This window comes from Gossypium hirsutum, chromosome D12, assembly GCF_007990345.1.
Source record: "Gossypium hirsutum isolate 1008001.06 chromosome D12, Gossypium_hirsutum_v2.1, whole genome shotgun sequence".
In the NCBI taxonomy this organism is placed as follows: Eukaryota; Viridiplantae; Streptophyta; class Magnoliopsida; order Malvales; family Malvaceae; genus Gossypium; species Gossypium hirsutum.
In genome coordinates this window covers 44,498,625-44,518,626 of record NC_053448.1, presented here as the reverse complement: position 1 = coordinate 44,518,626, position 20,002 = coordinate 44,498,625, and the positions used below count along the sequence as shown (strand labels likewise).

Below are 20,002 nucleotides of genomic sequence, written 5' to 3'. Positions count from 1 at the left end.
TTGAACGATAAAGCTCAGTGGTACTTTCATTTCAAGCCAATTAAACATATATGTAATACCCAATTTATGCTCGGCCCATATACATCACAAAAAATAATATATATACATATATAAAAACTAAATAAAACAAAATCAAAATTAAAAGTCCAATAGTCCAAAAATTAACCCAAACAATTAAGGTCCAAACCTGAAACAGACCCTAAACCCAAACCCGATTACAAAACCCGAAATACCTAAGCAGCCTAGAAAAACCCGAATAAACCCAATACCCAAAATAACCCACTAAAATCCAAACAACCTTAGCCCAATATTGGAGGCCCAAATTCAAGTTTCCAGAAACCCTAAGGGTTTCTGGAACTGTTTGCATTATGGCCGAAACCAGGGGTTCTCCGCGCGCATCAACGACGTCTCTGCATGTGCGTCCACTCCAGCTATACCTGCAACAGACGCAACAAACAAGCAGCAAACAGAAAGAGAAAAGGAAAATAACAAAATAGCAACAGAAAATAAAATAGGAGAAAAATAGAAGGAAAAATGGATGTATTTTCAGGGCTATAAAACCCCATTTCTGTATCGTTTCGAGGAGGATTATTTTTTTTCACGCATATTAAATACAGGAATCAAAGAGAATATTCAAGAAAAAAACAAAAAAAAAGAAGAATATTAAAGGTGATTTCAGATTTTTTTCTTTTTAGGATTTTCTTTTCCCTTTTGCTTCATTTTTGTGCTCGAGATAAAATCAAAATGAGAGGATAGAGGGCTGAGAGTTACCTGTCATCTGAATGATGTTTACTCCACTGCAATCGGAGCTAGACGAGCGTTCGGAGAGCTCTTGAACAGCCAGTCTTCGAAGCGGCGCATGGAGTTTCTTTTTCATTTGCTTTAGGTTTTAATAAAATATGAATTGGCTGCTAGATTTTAGGTTTTGTTTTAGCTTATAACCATCATAAGAAACGTCGCCATTTGATGCCAAGACGATGGTTTCAAAACGGCATCGTTTGAAGGCTCAGATCCGCGCAGTGACCCGACCCGGGGTAGGATACGCGCCTCTTTGTTCAATGGTTTATTTTCATAATTAGTCCCTCTGCATTAGATTTTATTTCAAATCAGTTTTTCTTCAGGGTTTTTAATTTGTACCGCATATTTAATTTTGTTTTCATTTGGGTCAGAGTTAAACGGCATCGTTCTCACTAATTAGATTTGAGCATCCAAATTTTACATTTAATTGCTATTTTAGTCCCGTGGAGTTTAATCAGTCATCAATTTGGTCCGAATTTGTGTATTTTATCTTTTTTAATTTAGTATTTAATTAGTTTGCTTAGCACTTTTTTTATTTAATATGATAAGCCTTATTTTGATGCATTATTTTTTGAAAAATAAATATTAATTCAATGTCTAAATTGGGTAGTTTTAAATTTACTATTATTATAGATTAAAATATAATAAATTATTATCCTAATCTATTATTAATATTTTTTCATTCATCATACATTAATATTTTGAATCCACTACGTATTTTTTTAATTTAGATTACTCTTATTTTCTTTTTATTTTTAATTTTATTTAATTTATTTGTTTATATCTTCCAAACCTATTTTATTTATAAGTAATTAACTTCTTTTAAAATTTTGTGATACACTTTGTTTTTTCCATATATTGGTATGTATGTATCATTATTTTTATATTTTTATATGTATTATCATGTCAAATTAGTAAATGTTTATTCCTAATTCATTTCAAATACTATTCTTTTAATATTTTTCAAGTTTATTTTGAAATCATGTATGTAGTTTATCTTAAAATTTTTATATATAGGATATATCAATTATTTTTTCCTTTTTCATTGTCTCTAGGCATCTTTTAAAAGTTGATTATTAATTTATTGAATATTTATTTGTTAATATTGATGTTTGTACAATATGATTAAAACCATTATGGTTATTTGTATTTATTTATTGCTTGCTTGTTATTTCTTAGTATGTGTTTGAATTACCATTTATCTTTTACATTATACATTAATTATGCTATATTTGTTTTAAAAAGATGTGTTTTATTAAAGCATTACGATCATGCTATTTCATAATTTTCAAAAAAGGGGGGGGGCTCGGTGTTCATAGTTCTTGAGAGGATTGTGCCCTAACTTACTGGGCTTCAATTCTTTTCGATGAATTTAGATAGCCAAGTACTTATTGTATTAAAACCCTACAATTTCGAAATAAAGCTTTTGAGACTTCAAAATGTTGGATCCTAACTCACTGGATATGGCATTTTGTTATCTCGATTTTAAAATAAAGGCAATGTTTGATGTTTTGGAATTTCGAGAAATTGAACCCTAACTTACTGGATTCTAATTTCTCGTTTGACTTAAATGACCAAATAACCTTCTCAAAATCCATGAATTTTAAAATTTAAAAATTAAAAAGACATACTTAATTTTGACGATTGAATTGTTGCAACCTAACTCACTGAGTGTGGCAATTTATTTCGTCAAAATAAGCGCGTCTTATTATTCAATTTGGTTTATTCAAACTTAAACTTCAAAGGATCGTATTTTAAAATCTTTTCAAAATTTCGACCCTAAGACATTAAACAATCAATTTGGTACCAATTTTGGGCGTTACGAGGGTGCTAATCCTTCCTTGTGCGTAACTGACTCCCGAACTTGTTTTCTCAAATTTCGCAGACCAAAATAATTTTTAATGGTGAACCGATCACACATCGATAAAAGATCGGTGGCGACTCCCATTTTCATTTTCAAAGTCGATCCCGTTTTCCAAAATAAAAAAATGGTTTCGACAGCTTGGCGACTCCGCTGGGGAAATTTAGAGAGTCAAGCCGCAAAATTGTTTTTGGTCTTATTGTCGAAAATTGAAAATTTGATTTGAAAAATTACGATTCTCTTTGCATTTGTTTGTATGATCACTGCAAATTAAATTTTATATCTTGGCATCATATTGCATAAAGACTGTTTAGTCTTATCCTTTTAAGTGGGAGTGAGAAGCTACTCCTTCGTGAAGTTTTCACCTCCGTGTAGGATAGTGGACTACTTTCGGAATACATCCGTACCTATGTCTTCGTGAGATCTTCATCTCCGTGCAGCCATAGGAAAATGTATTCCCCTGAACCGAACTCAGTCTGTAGGAGCCTATAATGGGTGAAGATCGAGGAATCTGCTGGTTCGAGTACCTTGACTTTAGAGCCAAACCACATGTAGAAGACCTTAGGACCCATCCTAGGTAGAGCTACTCCAAATCCTTAGTGGTTACCCAACTAGGTACTTTTGTTTTCCTTGCTTGCTTCTATTTTGTACTAACCCCTCCTGTTGTGTTTTGATTACGGTTGCATTGCATTTGCACCTTAAGAAAGAGATATTGATTCAAATTCGATTACTGACTTAGAAAGCTTGTCATGGAATACAGATTCCTTGACAAAGTGGAAAACAATACAGCTGCCTGAATATATTCTGAGAAACACAAGAAGGGTGATGAAAGAGTTCGTGACCTTTATTTCGTGGCCTGAGGGTTCGAGATGATTGTCCAAGGGCCTTCGACGTTTCAACTCCCTTGAAGAAGCTGACGAGCTTTATGATGGGCAAATGATGGATTGCGACCAATATCAAGAAAAGGAGCTAGCAGTGGCATCTATTGGGAATTGGCGAGATTATCTCAAACATGCGAATGAAAAAAATGATCGATGTTGTCTCTTGGAATATAAGGGCGAGGCCGTACATGCATCTGTTTATGTAAAGGAGTTTGTTTTCTGGAAAAGTTTTCTAAATGTAATTGAATTAGAATCAACGTCTCTTTAGGCATTCATTTCATGCATCTGCATTACATGACATCACATGCATTAAAATCCATTGAAATGGTCTAATTGAGTAAATTTATTTCATCTAATCTGGAAAACCAACCAATCAAGCACCCATACGGTACTTGTCGTAAAGCTAAGGAAATGGATCAAAGATTAGAGAAACTGGAACAAATGCAAAAAGAAATGCAAGATTAGTTACAGATGCAAATGAATGAGCAATTGGAAAAAATTTAACATGACATGACAGAAAAAATGAGGGAGTCTCAAAACGACATGATGACCAAGCTAACACAACTATTGACTAATGTGGTAAATAAGGGAAAAAGTCCTATGGTTAATGATGATGATGAAGACAATGATGGACCTCTATATCCTCCAGGCTTTACGCCTCCGCATGTGCAAACTCAAGCTAAAGTGCATCCGCGCAGATCCTCTGTTTCAATTAGGCCCCAGCAGTTTCAAGCTGGTGTTTCAATACCAATGAACTTTCAGGCTGGATCAGGTTCTAATCCTAGAGATAACCTAGTGAATCTTGTTATTTCTGATTTCGATGAAATGGCTGAAAAAGAGAAGGTAAACGTCGAACTGTCAAAATAATGGGAGGGTAGGTGTAAATGGTTGGAGAAAAAATTCAAAGCCTTGGAAAGCGCCGATAGTCACCATTGAATCGATGCTAAAGATCTGAGCTTGGTTCCAGACTTAGTACTCCCTCACAAGTTCAAGATGCCTGAATTTGAGAAATATGACTGGGTATATTAACAATGATCAGCTATTAATACATTATTTTCAGGATAGCCTCATTGGAGCAGCGTCGAAATGGTACAATCAGTTGAGCCGTATCGAGATTGGTTCATGGAGGGACCTAGCACAGGCATTCATGAACCAATACGGGCATGTAACGGATATGACCCCCGATAGAATCACCTTGTAAAATTTGGAAAAGAAATCGAATGAAAGCTTTAGACAGTATGCACAGAGGTGGAGAGAGGTTGTAGTCCAAGTTCAGCCGCCACTCCTAGAGAAGGAAATGACGATGTTCTTCATAAATACATTGAAGGCCCCTGTTCATCACACATATGTTAGGAAGTGCTACAAAAAGCTTTTCTGACATAGTCATGAGCGGTGAAATGATTGAAAATGCCGTGAGAAGTGGAAAGATTGATGTTGGGAAGAATAATAGAAGGTCAGACTTAAAAAAGAAGGAAAACGAGGTGAGCAATTTGAAAACTTACGACAAATCGATTACACAGCCAAGAAAGGTGATTGTTAGTCAGCAAGGTTCATCTAGACAAGAACTTGGTGTGAAACGAAGTACTGAGAACCTCCAGTTCATGCCAATCCTGATGTCGTATAAGGAGCTGTATCAAAGGTTATTCGATGCGCATATTGTTTCCCCTTTCTACTCAAAACCCCCACAGCCTCCGTACCCCAAATGGTACGATGCGAATATCATGCAGGAAATACGGGGCATTCCATAGAAAATTGCATTGCCTTTAAAAAAGCGAGTGAAAGGCTTATCAGTAGGGGCATCGTCAAATTTGATTCCTCCAGTACAGAAAATCCATTACCCAATCATAACTGATAATGGAGTGAATACAATACATGAAGAAGAGTGGGAAATGTTCACATCGACGAAAAAGCAAATGAAAAGGGACCTTGCTAGATGTCCGCCTTTTTAAATTGGGGAGGGTTCTAAGCAATCGGACTGCAGAAGAAATCCCTGTAGTTTTTAGAGCTTATGTAGAGTAATCTTCAGAACATTTTTGTTGTTTTAGCCTAAAAGTGATAGAAATTCCTTTGTGAAATAGGCTAATGTCTGAACGTCATTATTCTAATAAAATACATCTTTGCATTCATTTTTTCCATATATTGGTATGTATGTATCATTATTTTTATATTTTTATATGTATTATCATGTCAAACTAGTAAAGGTTTATTCCTAATTCATTTCAAATACTATTCTTTTAATATTTTTCAAGTTTATTTTGAAATCATGTATGTAGTTTATCTTAAAATTTTTATATATAGGATATATCAATTATTTTTTCCTTTTTCATTGTCTCTAGGCATCTTTTAAAAATTGATTATTAATTTATTGAATATTTATTTGTTAATATTGATGTTTGTACAATATGATTAAAACCATTATGGTTATTTGTATTTATTTATTGCTTGTTTGTTATTTCTTAGTATGTGTTTGAATTACCATTTATCTTTTACATTATACATTAATTATGCTATATTTGTTTTAAAAAGATGTGTTTTATTAAAGCATTACGATCATGCTATTTCATAATTTTCAAAAAAAGGGGGGGGGCTTGGTGTTCATAGTTCTTGAGAGGATTGTGCCCTAACTTACCGGGCTTCAATTCTTTTCGATGAATTTAGATAGCCAAGTACTTATTGTATTAAAACCCTACAATTTCGAAATAAAGCTTTTGAGACTTCAAAATGTTGGATCCTAACTCACTGGATATGACATTTTGTTATCTCGATTTTAAAATAAAGGCAATGTTTGATGTTTTGGAATTTCGAGAAATTGAACCCTAACTTACTGGATTCTAATTTCTCGTTTGACTTAAATGACCAAATAACCTTTTCAAAATCCATGAATTTTAAAAATTAAAAATTAAAAATTAAAAAGACATACTTAATTTTGACGATTGAATTGTTGCAACCTAACTCACTGAGTGTGGCAATTTATTTCGTCAAAATAAGTGCGTCTTATTATTCAATTTGGTTTATTCAAACTTAAACTTCAAAAGATCGTATTTTAAAATCTTTTCAAAATTTCAACCCTAAGACATTAAACAATCAATTTGGTACCAATTTTGGGCGTTACGAGGGTGCTAATCCTTCATCGTGCATAACTGACTCCCAAACTTGTTTTCTCAAATTTCGCAGACCAAAATCAATTTTTAATGGTGAACCGATCACACCTCGATAAAAGATCGGTGGCGACTCCCATTTTCATTTTCAAAGTCTATCCCCGTTTTTCAAAATAAAAAAATGGTTTCGAGAATATATACCATCATTTATAACACATTCCATGAAACATCTAGTTCCAACCAAAACCATTAACATTCATATATCATATATCGAGATTATGTATAATCACATTTAACCAATTCTATATATTATCACCATTAACCATCAATATACATATCATACCTTATTTTCTATTTGACAGTAATACATTCTATTTCATTTCAATTCAAACCATTTATAAGTATCATTATCCTATTACCATATTGAATCTATTGATTTGCTATTTTTCTATATTGACATTCCGAGCTCGTATAAACCAACTCGCATGGTCTTTCACATGTTATTATTATTTGCATTTCACATATAAGCTTCTATAATATCAATTCATATCATCAATTCAATTCAAAACATCAAATTTCCAATTTATCCATTATGTTCCTTATTAAGTGGACTTGGACTCGGGATTGATATACAAATCATCCAACCAACACACCAACATGACACTCAGTACCTTATTGGAACGTCCGAAGTAAATATTGTGCTCCACGCCTCATCGGCATAACTGAAGTAATGCCTCGTACCTCATCGGATGTTTGAAGTAATAATGCGCTTCGCGCCTCATCAGTAAAATTGAAGTATAAACTCGTAGACAAATCTAATCCTGTGGCATGCCAACTATATCCTATTCTGCTCGAACAATTAATAGGGTATCAATAATCCAATTTCATTTTACAAGCAATTTACACATCAATTCATATTCAAATTCATAATATCATTTCAAATTCATCTTCGCTGCATATATGTTTTATATCACATAATATGATTCCTATCATATGCATATCACATATCATATATCAATTATGTCATATTATTTTATACTATATTCAATTCAGTCCTAATTCTCAATATTCAACATCATTCTATATGAATCCATTCATATGACAATATCAGTTTACCTTGATAGTAAATCATGCAGTTAACATATAAATACGTGGTTTTTTATCCTCTTTGGAAGGATTTTTCCACGTTAAATTTGTGTGTTCAATTTCTCAATTTCTTTCACTATTTTTACTTGTTCATTGCTTAATCAGGTCGATCCCCAACAAGTTGTATCAAAGCTAGTTCAATTTTCATAGATCAGCCCATTCAAAGATGGCAGCAACAAGGTTTGAAATTAAGAAGTTCGATGGTGAGACAAATTTCAATTTGTGGCAAGTTCGAATGATCACAATTCTAGTTCAAACCGGCTTGAAAAAGGTTGTTACCGGGAAAAAGCTTGAGAATCTAAATCAAACAGAATGGGAAGAGCTTGATGAAAAGGCCTTGTATGCAATCTAGTTGTGCTTCATGAATACAGTATTGCAGGAGGTATCGATGGAGAAGACCTCATCCGCCTTGTGGAAAAAGGTTAGAAACTCTTTATGCGACTAAGTCTCTGGCTAACCATTTAGTGTTGAAACAACGTCTATTTACATTTCGCATGAACGAATAGGAGCTTCTTAGAGATCACATCAGTTAATTCATTACTCTTTTAAATGAATTAAATAACGTTGAGGTTCATATTGACGATGAAGATCAGGCTATGCTATTATTTTACTCTTTACCCCCTTCATACAAGTCTTTCAGGGAGACCCTGATTTATGACAGAGACAAACTCTCATTCGAAGATGTGAAGGGTCATTTTTTTGAGTAGAGATAAACTCAACAATGAGTTTGGTTTGAATAGCAAGGTAGATAGGCAAGCTTCTGTTTTCGTAACATCAAAGAAACGAGACAAAATGTGTCGCTATTGTAAAAAGTTAGGTCACATCAAAGCAGATTGTTATAAACTGCGAAATAAAAGAGCCGCTGAGAGTAACGAAGAAGATGTAGCTGGTGCTAATTTGGCCGATGAAAGCGGTGATGATTTCTTGTTAGTGCCAATGAGTGATAACTCTAAGCTCAGTCTGAGTGGATTCTAGATTCGGGATGTTCTTTCCACATGTGTCCCAATAGAGAACGGTTCTCTACATACAATTCAGTTGAAGGTGGAGTTGTCCCAATAGAGAATGGTTCTCTACATACAATTCATCTAGTAAGGTAATTGGTATTGGTATTGTTAAAATTAGGATACACGATGGGACGATTAGGACACTCTCAGATGTCAGGTATATACTTGATTTACGAAAGAATCTAATCTCCTTGAGTATTTTAAACTTGAAATGATGCAAAATCAACATCGAGTCGAGCGACATTAAAGTATCTCATGGAGCTCTTGTTTTGTTAAAATGTAAAAGAACATGCAGTCTTTATATAATGGAAGGTTCTACAGTGACCTATGTAATTGGACGTCCCTCGTCCGTTACGGAGTTGAAGTAAACTCGTTTGGAGCAGAGGCAACTTGGTCATAGGAGGGAAAAAGGTATGACCGTTTTGTTGAATAGAGGTTCTCTTTTGGATGCGGGTTTTGAAAAGTTAAGGTATTGTGTTCGTGAAAATCAGACTCAGGTTAGTTTTAATTTGGCAGTGTACAAGTCGAAGGTCAGATTCGACTCAATTAATTCCCTACATAGTTCAAGATAGGCCCGTGATGAGCTTTGACAAAGATATAGGCCCGTGATGAGCTTTGACAAAGATGATATTATAAAAATATAAGTCAAGGTAGAAATTTATTGAGTATGACTCCTATTTCAGTCAAATTTGAGAAATAACCTTTCAATTAAACTCTATTTATTTGTTTTAATCAAACTTTGATTAGTCTAGGTTATTTTATTATTATTTGACTTATGAATTTAGCCTATAAATAGGTTCTTTTACAATCCTAGAAAATACACACCCATTATAGATTAGAACTCATAATGCATTTAGAGAATTTTGTGTTTACGTTTTGAGGGTTATTTGTTTTCAGGTTTTCGGGGTTTAGTTTTTATCACCATCTTTTGTACTATTCGTTTTTTTACCATTATAGTAAAATTATCTTTGCCCGTGGTTTTTTATCCTCTTTGGAGGGTTTTTCCACGTTAAATTTGTGTGTTCAATTTCTCAATTTCTTTTGCTATTTTTACTTGTTCATTGCTTAATCGGGTCGATCACCAACAATTTTACTAATATATATTAAAGTGTAATGGTCTTCAACATTTCCAAAAACTTATTCTTATTTAAACATTGCATCAAAATTTACAAATTCATTAGTATTTTCTTTCATAATCCTTATCATTTAATGGTTGATATGCATTATTAATTAACTTTACATATCATCTTCTACAAATTGTTGAATTAAAACAGTAATATATTTATAACTTATTTAAAATAAATTTAATGTCTCTAGTAATATAATACCATTTGACAAAGGTATTAAAAAAATCAAATAATTTCTATAAAAAAATCAAATAATTATATAATAACATTTTAAATTATATTTTCACTCACATGTAAAATTGTAGTATATAGTTGATTGAGTCTTAATTTAATTGGTATGGACATTGTTATCAATGCAGGAAGACATGGGTTCAAATGCGCTGAAATGCATTATCCTCCTATTTATGGGTTAGGGAGGGGTTATGGGTAGTTTTAGGCATTGTGTAAAAAAAAAACATATATGATTAGAATCAATAATGAGATTGTTCAAAAAAATTTATAGCATATGTGTTGATTGAGTCTTAGTTCAATTGATATAGGCATTGTTGCGAATGCATGAAGACGTCGGTTCGAGTGCACTAAATCGCATTATCCTCCTATTTATGAGTTGGGGAGAGGGGCTATGCGTAGTTCTAGACATTATGTCAAAAAAGCAGATATGATCAGAACCTATAATGAAGTTGTTAAAAAAACGAGCATATATCTAATGATAAAAAAATTGGATAAAGCAACACTTACTTCTTAAACTTGGCAAAATTTTCAATTTAGTCTTTAAACTTTTTTATTGCTTTATATTTAGTCCATGTGATGTTGTGATACTTTGATATTGTGTCATGTTATCACCTAAAAAATTATATTAGGTGATGGCATGGCATACAATCTTAGCTTGCATTAGTATCACATGGAATAAATTGGAAAAACTTGAACTAATGTGGATCAGAAAAATTCATGGATCAAATTGGAAAATATTTTCAAGTTTAGGGATTAGATCTTGCATTATCCCTAAGAAATTTTAAAGTCATCAGCTTTAGGTCATCGGTTCGGTCCCACAACCCGTATTTTTTACAAAACCGCGCGACCCCACTTCCATCCTAACGTGAGCGCCAAGGAGTCGAACTTCCTTCGATGACATTTCCCCGCATACTTCTCAACCCTCCATTGGCCAGATCAAGAACCCCTCAACGATCCAAGGGACAAAACGTTGACTTACAGCCAATGTCCGTACACACCCTCACGATCTCATATACATACAACCGTCTCTGATCCCCGTTCCCGCTTGAAAACGAAGTGTACTGATATCGCCACAGAGCGGGAGGGAGAGTCGGACTTCGGCCCGAAGGCAAGCTAAAAATCTCTATATATTTTCCACTTTCTTTCTCCGTTTAAAATAATAATAATAACAGGCAAAATAGAAAAAAAGAAAAGAAAAGAAGCAGTAGTACGAGCAGAAGAAGTAGATACAAAACAGAAAAGGAGAGAGGGATTTTCAAAAGCTAGAAACAATGGCGTCACCATCGTCTCCGTCGGCGCATTCTTCATCATTTCCGCCTTCCGAGTTCTCGTCTCTACCTGTAATGGCGCTCAGGGAGAGAATCGTTGAGAAAATTTTCGAGAATCGCGTCACTCTCATCGTCGGCGAGACCGGCTGTGGTATTACCTCCGTTTACTATGTTTTTACTCTGATTTCTAAGTTTTAGTTACTTAATGGGTCGCGTTTGGTTGCTGCTGGCTAAGTTGATGGAAAGAGTGAAGTTCTTTCATGTTTATACAGTGATTGAATAAATTTTTATTGCCTTCTTACTTTCTTCATACTGGTTTTATCATGTTTGTGCTTTGATCGCTTTGAGTGTGGTAAAAAACGATTAATCCGAAGGCCTTTTTCCTGCTTCGTTTAATGCTTTGTTTGGTCGATGGTGAGTTTAAGATAACTGTCCGTATTAGATTATTATTCTTCATGGCGATCATAAGTAGAAATAGGAAAGTGAAATTCAAGCTCTATTTGGATGTCAATGTTACAGTATTACTTAAAGTAGCGCATGATGATGATAATAAAATGAAAATTGTAAGGGAGCAAGTTACTTCAACTAAGTCAAAGCCCTATCTGTTTGGTTCAGTCTAATGGAGGTTTTAATAGTCTAGAATCTTGATTAATTACAATTCTGACTATTTTGTTTAGGCTATCTTTCACTTAGTTTTACTACAGATACAGTTAGGAGTGTCCACAAAATGGAATTACAAGAAATTTGAATGTAACGTACTTGATTTTTATACTTATACCTCATTATATTGTTTAGTGGTTGATCTGTAATTTACTAATACTAGAGAAAGTAAAGATAGCTTGTTCTTTCCCCAATTGTACTAGTCTATCTCTACAAACTATAATTATAAATGCCTTATGTTTGACTAGGATTTAACTATATTCCTTTTAGTTGCAATTTGCTGATGGCCTTTTTGGTTTTTTCATTTTCTTCTACTATAAGGGAAGAGCTCTCAAGTTCCGCAATTCCTGTTGGAGGAAAACATGGCTCCTGTTTTATGCACACAGCCAAGGAGATTTGCTGTTGTGGCAGTGGCCAAAATGGTTGCAAAAGCTCGGAATTGTGAGCTGGGTGATGAGGTTGGATACCATATAGGTCATTCAAAACATCTATCATCTAGGTAATTTGTAATCTGTGAACTGATTATGTGTGCTAACAAACATATTGTGACCATTCATCTAGCAAGAGAACCTTTATTGGTCTTCTTTTTTCTCTGAAGCACACATAGGACTTATTTTTTAACCTTAATCTGCCAAGATGTCATAGAAATATGAGAAAGCATTTGCAATGTTGAAAGATATTATCTCCTTTGATGTTTCTTCAATGATTTTCATTCTCATCAATGGAAGTAATGGCTTTCAGAGTTAGCATCTGCCAACTTCACTTTATCGTTCTGATAGCATCTATCAACTTCACTTTATCGTTCTGACTAGTATTGATATGAACGTCATGCATTCTCTTGTACCATCCTGTTTACTTTTTCCTTGCTGCATGAAAGCACTAAAGATTTTTGCTGTACAAGCAACCTGCTTCAATTTCTGCAGCTACTTCTCGGCAATTTCTTTTACTTCTATTAGGATCTATTTTAGATTTTATGTTAAATTTTTTTTTTTGCAGAACAAAGATTGTTTTCAAAACCGCTGGAGTTTTATTGGATGAAATGCGAGATAAGGGGTTCCAGGCACTTAAATACAAGGTTATCATTCTTGATGAAGTGCATGAAAGATCTATTGAGTCTGATCTTGTTCTTGTTTGTGTGAAGCAATTTCTGCTGAAGAACAAAGACCTGAGGTTAACAATTAACATATCCTTTCAGTTTCATGTGTTATTTCATGTTTTCAAATTCATTTAATTTGTTATTTTTTAAAGCCAGCATGGAGTTGGCGAATGCTTTTCTGTCATTCAACAGCTATCTCAATGATAAATCTGTAAATTCGCCAGGGTGGTATTGATGTCTGCAACTGCTGATATTGGGAGGTACAGGGATTACTTCAGGGACCTTGGTAGAGGTGAAAGAGTTGAGGTTCTGGGAATTCCCAGCTCTAACCGGAAAGAAAATTTCCAGCGACAAGTTTCATACCTTGAACAGGTCAGCTGAACTTTTAAGATTTTTGGGGGACTATAAATCTGTTCGTTGAGAGACACATGGCTCATGATGTATCTTTGAGAATCCTACAAAGAAAATTTACTTTTCACGAAGAATTAGAGACAATATGATGTTAATCACATGTTTAAGGAAAACAACTTTACTGTTAAATAGCTTTAATTTTATCATGAAAAGTTGAGTTTATTGTTATCTTTATTTGGTCTATGATAATACTTGGCCATTCAAGGGGCATTCAAGGGCATACAAGTGAGATTTGGAATTTTTAGATAGGTTACAGAGGCATTCAAGGGGTTTGAAGTGCATATGGACTTATGAATCATGATATTGGAGCCATAGGCCATTCTTTTCATAGATATCTTGATTGTGCTACCTTTTTTACCAGGTGACTGGTTTTCTTGGAATCAGTTCAGAATTAATAACTTCAAGATATTGTTCTGGTCCATGCCCTTCCATGGCAGATGCTGAAATCAAGCCTGAAGTGCACAAACTTATACATGAATTAGTGTTGTACATCCATGAAAATGAGCCTGATATTGAGAAGAGCATTTTGGTTTTTCTTCCCACGTATTACGCCCTCGAGCAGCAATGGTACCTTTTGAAGCCATTTAGTTCATCCTTTAAGGTTCACATTTTACATGGTAGTGTTGACACCGAACAAGCTCTTATGGCTATGAAAATCTGGAAATCTCATCGTAAGGTATACTTTTTAACCCTAATTATGAGTTTTGACTGCCTGAGTATTATTAAGGTTGAACGTGCAAGACTTTATGCATATGCATCTTTTAGCATGCTAGATGTAAACTTGAATGACTTTCTGATTAAACTGAGCAGGTTGTCCAAATAATATGATCATTTGCAGTTATATAGCATTGTTAGTTTGATGTAAGTTATGCATGAAGTTTTTATAAATTTTTGCTTCCATCAATAGCAACCATCATGGTGATTTTCTTCTTCAAGTTTTATATCTTGTGTTGTGGTTATTAATGTTCCAAAGATATATATATATTTTACACAGGTAATATTGGCGACAAATATTGCAGAATCATCTGTGACAATACCCAAAGTGGCATTTGTTATTGATTCATGCCGGTCTTTACAAGTCTTTTGGGATTCTGCTCGAAGAAAGGATTCATCAGAGCTTGTTTGGGTTTCTAAGTCTCAGGTATTGAAAGAATCTTTTATGGTTAATGTTTTTTTGTTTATTTAGTTCCTCCTTTTCACCTAAATGTTATAGGCTGAGCAACGGAGAGGTAGAACTGGTCGTACATGTGATGGTCATGTATATCGGTTGGTTACACAATCATTTTTCAGCAATCTTGAGGATTTCGAGTGTCCAGCTATACTGAAGTTGTCATTGAGGCTGCAAGTGCTTCAGATATGTTGTGCTGAATCCAGAGCCATTAATGATCCCAAAGGTGTGGTTTATGTTTCAATTGTAAATGAAAGGTTCTTCTATTAATTATGATGTAGGTATAGAAGTCCTTTTGTGATTTTGAATGGTCAAGAGACACATAATATATATTTTAAGTCATAGAGAATGACTTGAGTCTCATAGTTTTGAGCCTGCATTGTGAATATTTGTAGTATCAATGTCAACTTCAGTCTACCTAGAAAATTGAAATGGGATATGCAAAGTAACTTGCTTGCAAAAGGCCTATGCTTATGCATGTACTGATTCATATTGCTCATTTACATTTTAAAAGGTCAAATGGGGTCTAATTTCTGGTAAATTGGGGGTTAGCTTTGTTGCAGAAGGCTTTGGACCCTCCAGATGCAGAAGTTGTTGAAGATGCATTGAATTTGCTACTTCATGTGAAGGCACTTGAAAAACCATCTTCAAGGGGCCGGTATGAGCCTACATTTTATGGAAGGCTTCTTGCCAGTTTCGCACTGTCTTTTGATGCATCTGTACTTGTAGTCAAATTTGGAGAAGCTGGGATGTTGCGTGAAGGCATTCTTCTGGGCATATTGATGGATACTCAACCCCTGCCTATTCTTCATCCTTTTGGGGATGATCATTTGGTACTGCCCATTAAGTCATTAACTTGTGTGTGTTGGGTACCCTTATTTGAAATTTCTCTTTCTGATAATGATTTTTCTACTTCAGTTTACAGAATACATAAACTGCTATTTTTCGGCTGATAGTGATAAAATTGTCCTAACTGGTCGAAAGGAGGTTGCATTCTTAGGAAATTTATGTGCATTTCAGTTCTGGCAACGTGTTTTTAAGGTACTCTATCTTCTAAATTGGCTGAGGTTTCATGCTTCGGAATTGGTTTTGAAATTATGATGCATATGTGTTGCCTTGCACTGAAGGATAAGCACCGTCTTGAACATTTGAAACAAGTGCTGAAGTTTGAAGAAATGGAACCTGCAACATTATTGCTGCCGAAGCTTGAAGAAGAATGGTGCTTTTTCCATCATCTTCTGCAGTCATCACTGCACCATGTCTCTGAAATGTGTATGAATTGATAAAATATTATTTTTTTTCCAAAACAATCTTGTGTTATTGCGTAATATTATCTTTAGAAGTTTCTTCTATAACTTGAACATCTTTCTTTTCAGATGAAGATATATTAAATTCCATGCACCGCTTCCGGCCCAATTTTCTGCCTGCATCTAATGGCATTCCAACTTACTATTCTCCTTATGAGTTTGGACATACTTGCCTTCTTGAATGTCAGCAACAGGGAGAAATAGATGCACTTTCTTCAAGTGATGAACAGCTTGAGCAATCGAATGAGACAAGGAAATGTGTTGCTGTACCATTTGTTGCTTCTGGTCACTTTCAGACCAATGATGTGGCTGAAAATTTGGTGAATACTATTAAGGAGGTACTATTTTTTGTATATCATGTTTGCATCGGCTTCGTTCTTTGGGCACATTAATAATGTGTTGTTTTCAACAGATAAGAGTTCAATGTGCAGGAGACACTTCTAGTAATTATCCGGCAATTATTAATGACTATGATTCGCATATGAATGGGGGGGCTCCTCTGTGTGTCTATTTTGTAAATGGATGTTGCAACAGGGGTAGTCTGTGCAGATTTTCTCATTCACTCCAAGCAAAAAAACCAGCCTGCAAGTTCTTTTTCTCTCTGCAGGTATCTTTTGCTCTAGTTCTTGAACATGATAATTTGGGTCCTATACATGTCCAAATATTTTGTTACTTTTTTACCACTCCGGCAAAGCTCAAACCTACTGGATCCCTTTTACCTTGTGGTGCTATGTGTGATTATGTACATCATATTGTAAGGTCATTATGGAACATCAAATATTACAAATTTTAACCCATTTACAACATGGTTGCATTTAAATGATTTTAGTCTGATCACTGAACACATTGGATGCGGTAAGGAAGAATTAATCCTTGTCCCATTTCTCAACTGTTTTGGTATTTTCTTATCTTGATAGATGCAGCATCATTAGCTCTCTGATAATTTCTCCAGCTTTGTTTGTTAATGCTGTGTAAATGGGCTTGCAGGGTTGTAGGAATGGAGATTTATGTTCCTTCTCTCATGATTCGTATCAGCCAATCTCATCATATGGCTCAAATGTATGTCAGCCAGAAGCTGATCATGCTGATGCCTCATCACTTCTACGACTATTTGGAACCTCTTCCGTTGGATACATCCTTTTGTTGGATGATGCTAATATGCATTTCACCTCAAATCTTGCTAACCACTGCAAGCCATCTAGGATCATCTCTACAACAAGTTTGACGGAAACATCCATATGTGACCCATTATTGACAGATGTAAGAATCCTATGGGGCCTCCATCATCCCTACCAGACCATCATTTCAAACAAAGGGGAGAACCCAATACCATGGAATGAAGTCAAAATCGTGCTGTGGTTTCCTTATCTCGATAGTCATAGTGATAATTTGGACGTGCAGAAAATTCTTGTGCAGAACTTTTTTGAGTATCTGGCCATCCGAATATTAGGTGATACCCTGTTTGAGGTTAAAATAATTCTTGCCATGAACAACATCAAATTTTCACAATTAGAGGTAAATCATCAAAGCCATACCAACCTTATGCTCTTAACATTGGCCTTAGTGATTATGAAGTTAAAAATACCTCAAGATTTTCTTTATAAAGGTAGCTTTGCACAGTTGTGTATTATCGACTTAGGTTTTTATTCTCTGAGATGTTTTAAGGCGTGGTATTGTTTCAGGTGGAAAAGTTGGCAAGAGAGAGCTTCTTCTTCCTTACAGAGTCATTTCCATTTGATGAAGCAAGCTTTGGGGAGCTACTCGATACGGTAACAGTTAACAAGCCAATGTTGATGCCAAGGTCTGTATCATATGTGTTTGACATGCAGCCTCCTAGTGATATCCAGTTTGGTGACTACGCTTCTGTGTTTCAGAAACATCTACATGACCGGGAAACGTCTTGAAAATTCATTAGTTATGTCTGCATTAAGTTAACTAAGCCTTTTTTTTAAAAAAATTGCTTGTACATATTGCAAATTGTATATGCTTTTCAAATTGCCTTAATCCTAGAATTAGCATAATATATATATACATGTATTGGCAATTGGTTATTTTCAGATTATTTTTGCAACAGCTACAAGATGCAGCAATGCACCCGCAATTTGCCTTCAAAACATCAGAACTGGAGGTACCACTCAATAAAGGTAAATGCCTTAGCAGACATGATCATCACATTCATGTGAACTGCACCATTGATTTGATAGAATCATGTGAATCGAACTAAATAGGATATTGATCCTCTCCCCTCCTTTTAGGTAAAACAATCAAGTTTTAAATACCCCAAAAGCTTCAATGGCTGCTAAAAAGTAACTGCAATTAACTGAAAACCGCCCTTATTTGGCACGCCATTAACTTTCTTTCACACACGGTGCTCAAGTCTTTACCATTATACAACTCAATGATAAGTACTATCTGAAACCTATATATGGGATTAATTTCATGCCGATTTGAACTCTAGAGACCTATTGAATGTGACCTTTTTACAATACCAGAATTTGGTTGAAACCCTAAAAATTAATTGTGATAAAAGGAGTGATGGTTTACAAATGTTATGTTAATTACTTTTGCTGTATGCGCAACGATTTGATCCTCTACAAACATGAACATTTTTTCATCATCATCATAAAAAAGAAAAAAGAAAAAAAAGAAAAGAAGAAGAAGATAACCTAACAGATCTAATCTGAATCTAAATTCATGAGCAACTCACCTGTCCTTTCACATGTTCTTCACCCTTTATCTTTGACAACCCTATTCTAATCCCTTCTTAAATTTATTGCATTCACCATTCTCTTGCCTTCCCCTTTTCCCTTTTCAAAAGGAGTACCATCAGTCAGTATAAAAAATGCCCTTTATAAACCTATTCTCTGTATATCAAAGTTCATAAAACAAAAGGCTCTCCCAGCCTTTACATGAAATCTATTCAGCTTCTTTTTCAACCTTCTGTTCTGTTTCTTTTCTTTTCCCGTAAGTAATCCCTAGGTTACTTTAATGCTAATGGCAAACACCAATGTTTACCTTACACTTTTGCTTCTCTTAAGCGTCCTAAAATGGGTTCAATCAACACCACACTCATCAACCAACTACGTTCAAGATGCATGCAGTGTAACCCAATACCGTGCCCTTTGCATCAACACACTAGCACCCTTTTCCACCACTGCGAAAACAAGTCCAAGCAAATGGGCACGGGCTGGGGTTTCAATCACCATTGGAGAAACCAAGAAAGTCACTCAATACTTAATGAAAGTGAAGAATTACAGAACGATGAAAGGGAGTTACAAAATCCCACTCTCGGATTGCATCGAGTGTTTACAAGATGCTATCGACCAACTACACGGCTCACTTGGGGTTCTCAGGAAGCTTAATGCCAGAAATTTTTACGCACAAATGGGGGACATAACCACATGGTTGAGTGCAGTTCTTACTGATCACGAAACTTGCTTAGATGGTTTCGAGAATCCGAGAGGAAAACAAGCCAAAATGGTGCGGAATCGGGTTTTGAGGTCCTCGTATTTTACTAGTAATGCATTGGCTTTGGTCAATAAACTTGCAACCTCTGGGTTGGACAATACGGTAGCATGATATGTATTCAGAATAGTAATAAGAGCCACCAGGCATCAACTAGTCTTTTGTTTCCATGCAGCCATGTATGAATTGAATATTAATAGCTTGTTCTTGTGATTCGTAAAGCTCTTGCTTTTAAAGCTTTGTTTTGTTTTAGGGCCACTCTTTGTTTCAGCTAAAATGGCTAAAACGGGGTTTAATTGAAATCTACCATTTCAAAGCACAAGCAATCTTGTAGGAAATGTAAGTTAGAATTCGAGGGAAATTAGTCACCTTAAGCTTTGTCTGTTTTCTTCTTATACAGCTGGCTAACTAAAGTACAAATTATTCTTTTATTTAGTGCTTGAAACAATTTGGTTAAATTGTTGTTTTGGTCCTTTTATTA

At 34.9% G+C, this 20,002-nt stretch overlaps 2 protein-coding genes and 1 long non-coding RNA gene across 4 annotated transcripts; 2 read left to right on the top strand and 1 right to left on the bottom strand.

The window, feature by feature from the left end:
• On the bottom strand, positions 1 to 1,120 carry LOC107946077 (uncharacterized). The gene is made up of 2 exons (XR_001696830.2): positions 772 to 1,120; positions 1 to 437 (listed from the first exon to the last, which is right to left on the bottom strand). It is a non-coding gene; the product is annotated as an uncharacterized lncRNA (long non-coding RNA).
• Positions 1,121 to 11,194: 10,074 nt separating this feature from the next.
• Positions 11,195 to 18,100, top strand: LOC107946074 (DExH-box ATP-dependent RNA helicase DExH8). 2 transcript variants are annotated; one of them, XM_016880263.2, is made up of 14 exons: positions 11,195 to 11,565; positions 12,396 to 12,573; positions 13,071 to 13,244; positions 13,395 to 13,542; positions 13,943 to 14,257; positions 14,576 to 14,722; positions 14,795 to 14,975; positions 15,302 to 15,582; positions 15,668 to 15,790; positions 15,877 to 16,021; positions 16,126 to 16,394; positions 16,469 to 16,663; positions 17,044 to 17,571; positions 17,739 to 18,100. In XM_016880263.2, the coding sequence occupies exons 1-14, from the start codon at positions 11,418 to 11,420 to the stop codon at positions 17,958 to 17,960; spliced, it is 3,054 nt and encodes a 1,017-aa protein (XP_016735752.2). In that variant the 5' UTR covers positions 11,195 to 11,417; the 3' UTR covers positions 17,961 to 18,100. The 2 variants fall into 2 exon arrangements, with proteins under 2 accessions (XP_016735752.2, XP_040962773.1); XM_041106839.1 differs by having other exon boundaries at positions 11,413 to 11,565; positions 12,401 to 12,573.
• Positions 18,101 to 18,239: 139 nt separating this feature from the next.
• On the top strand, positions 18,240 to 19,734 carry LOC107946076 (pectinesterase inhibitor 6). Its single transcript, XM_016880264.2, has one exon. The coding sequence runs from the start codon at positions 19,045 to 19,047 to the stop codon at positions 19,633 to 19,635; it is 591 nt and encodes a 196-aa protein (XP_016735753.1). The 5' UTR covers positions 18,240 to 19,044; the 3' UTR covers positions 19,636 to 19,734.
• The last annotated feature ends 268 nt before the right edge of the window (positions 19,735 to 20,002 follow it).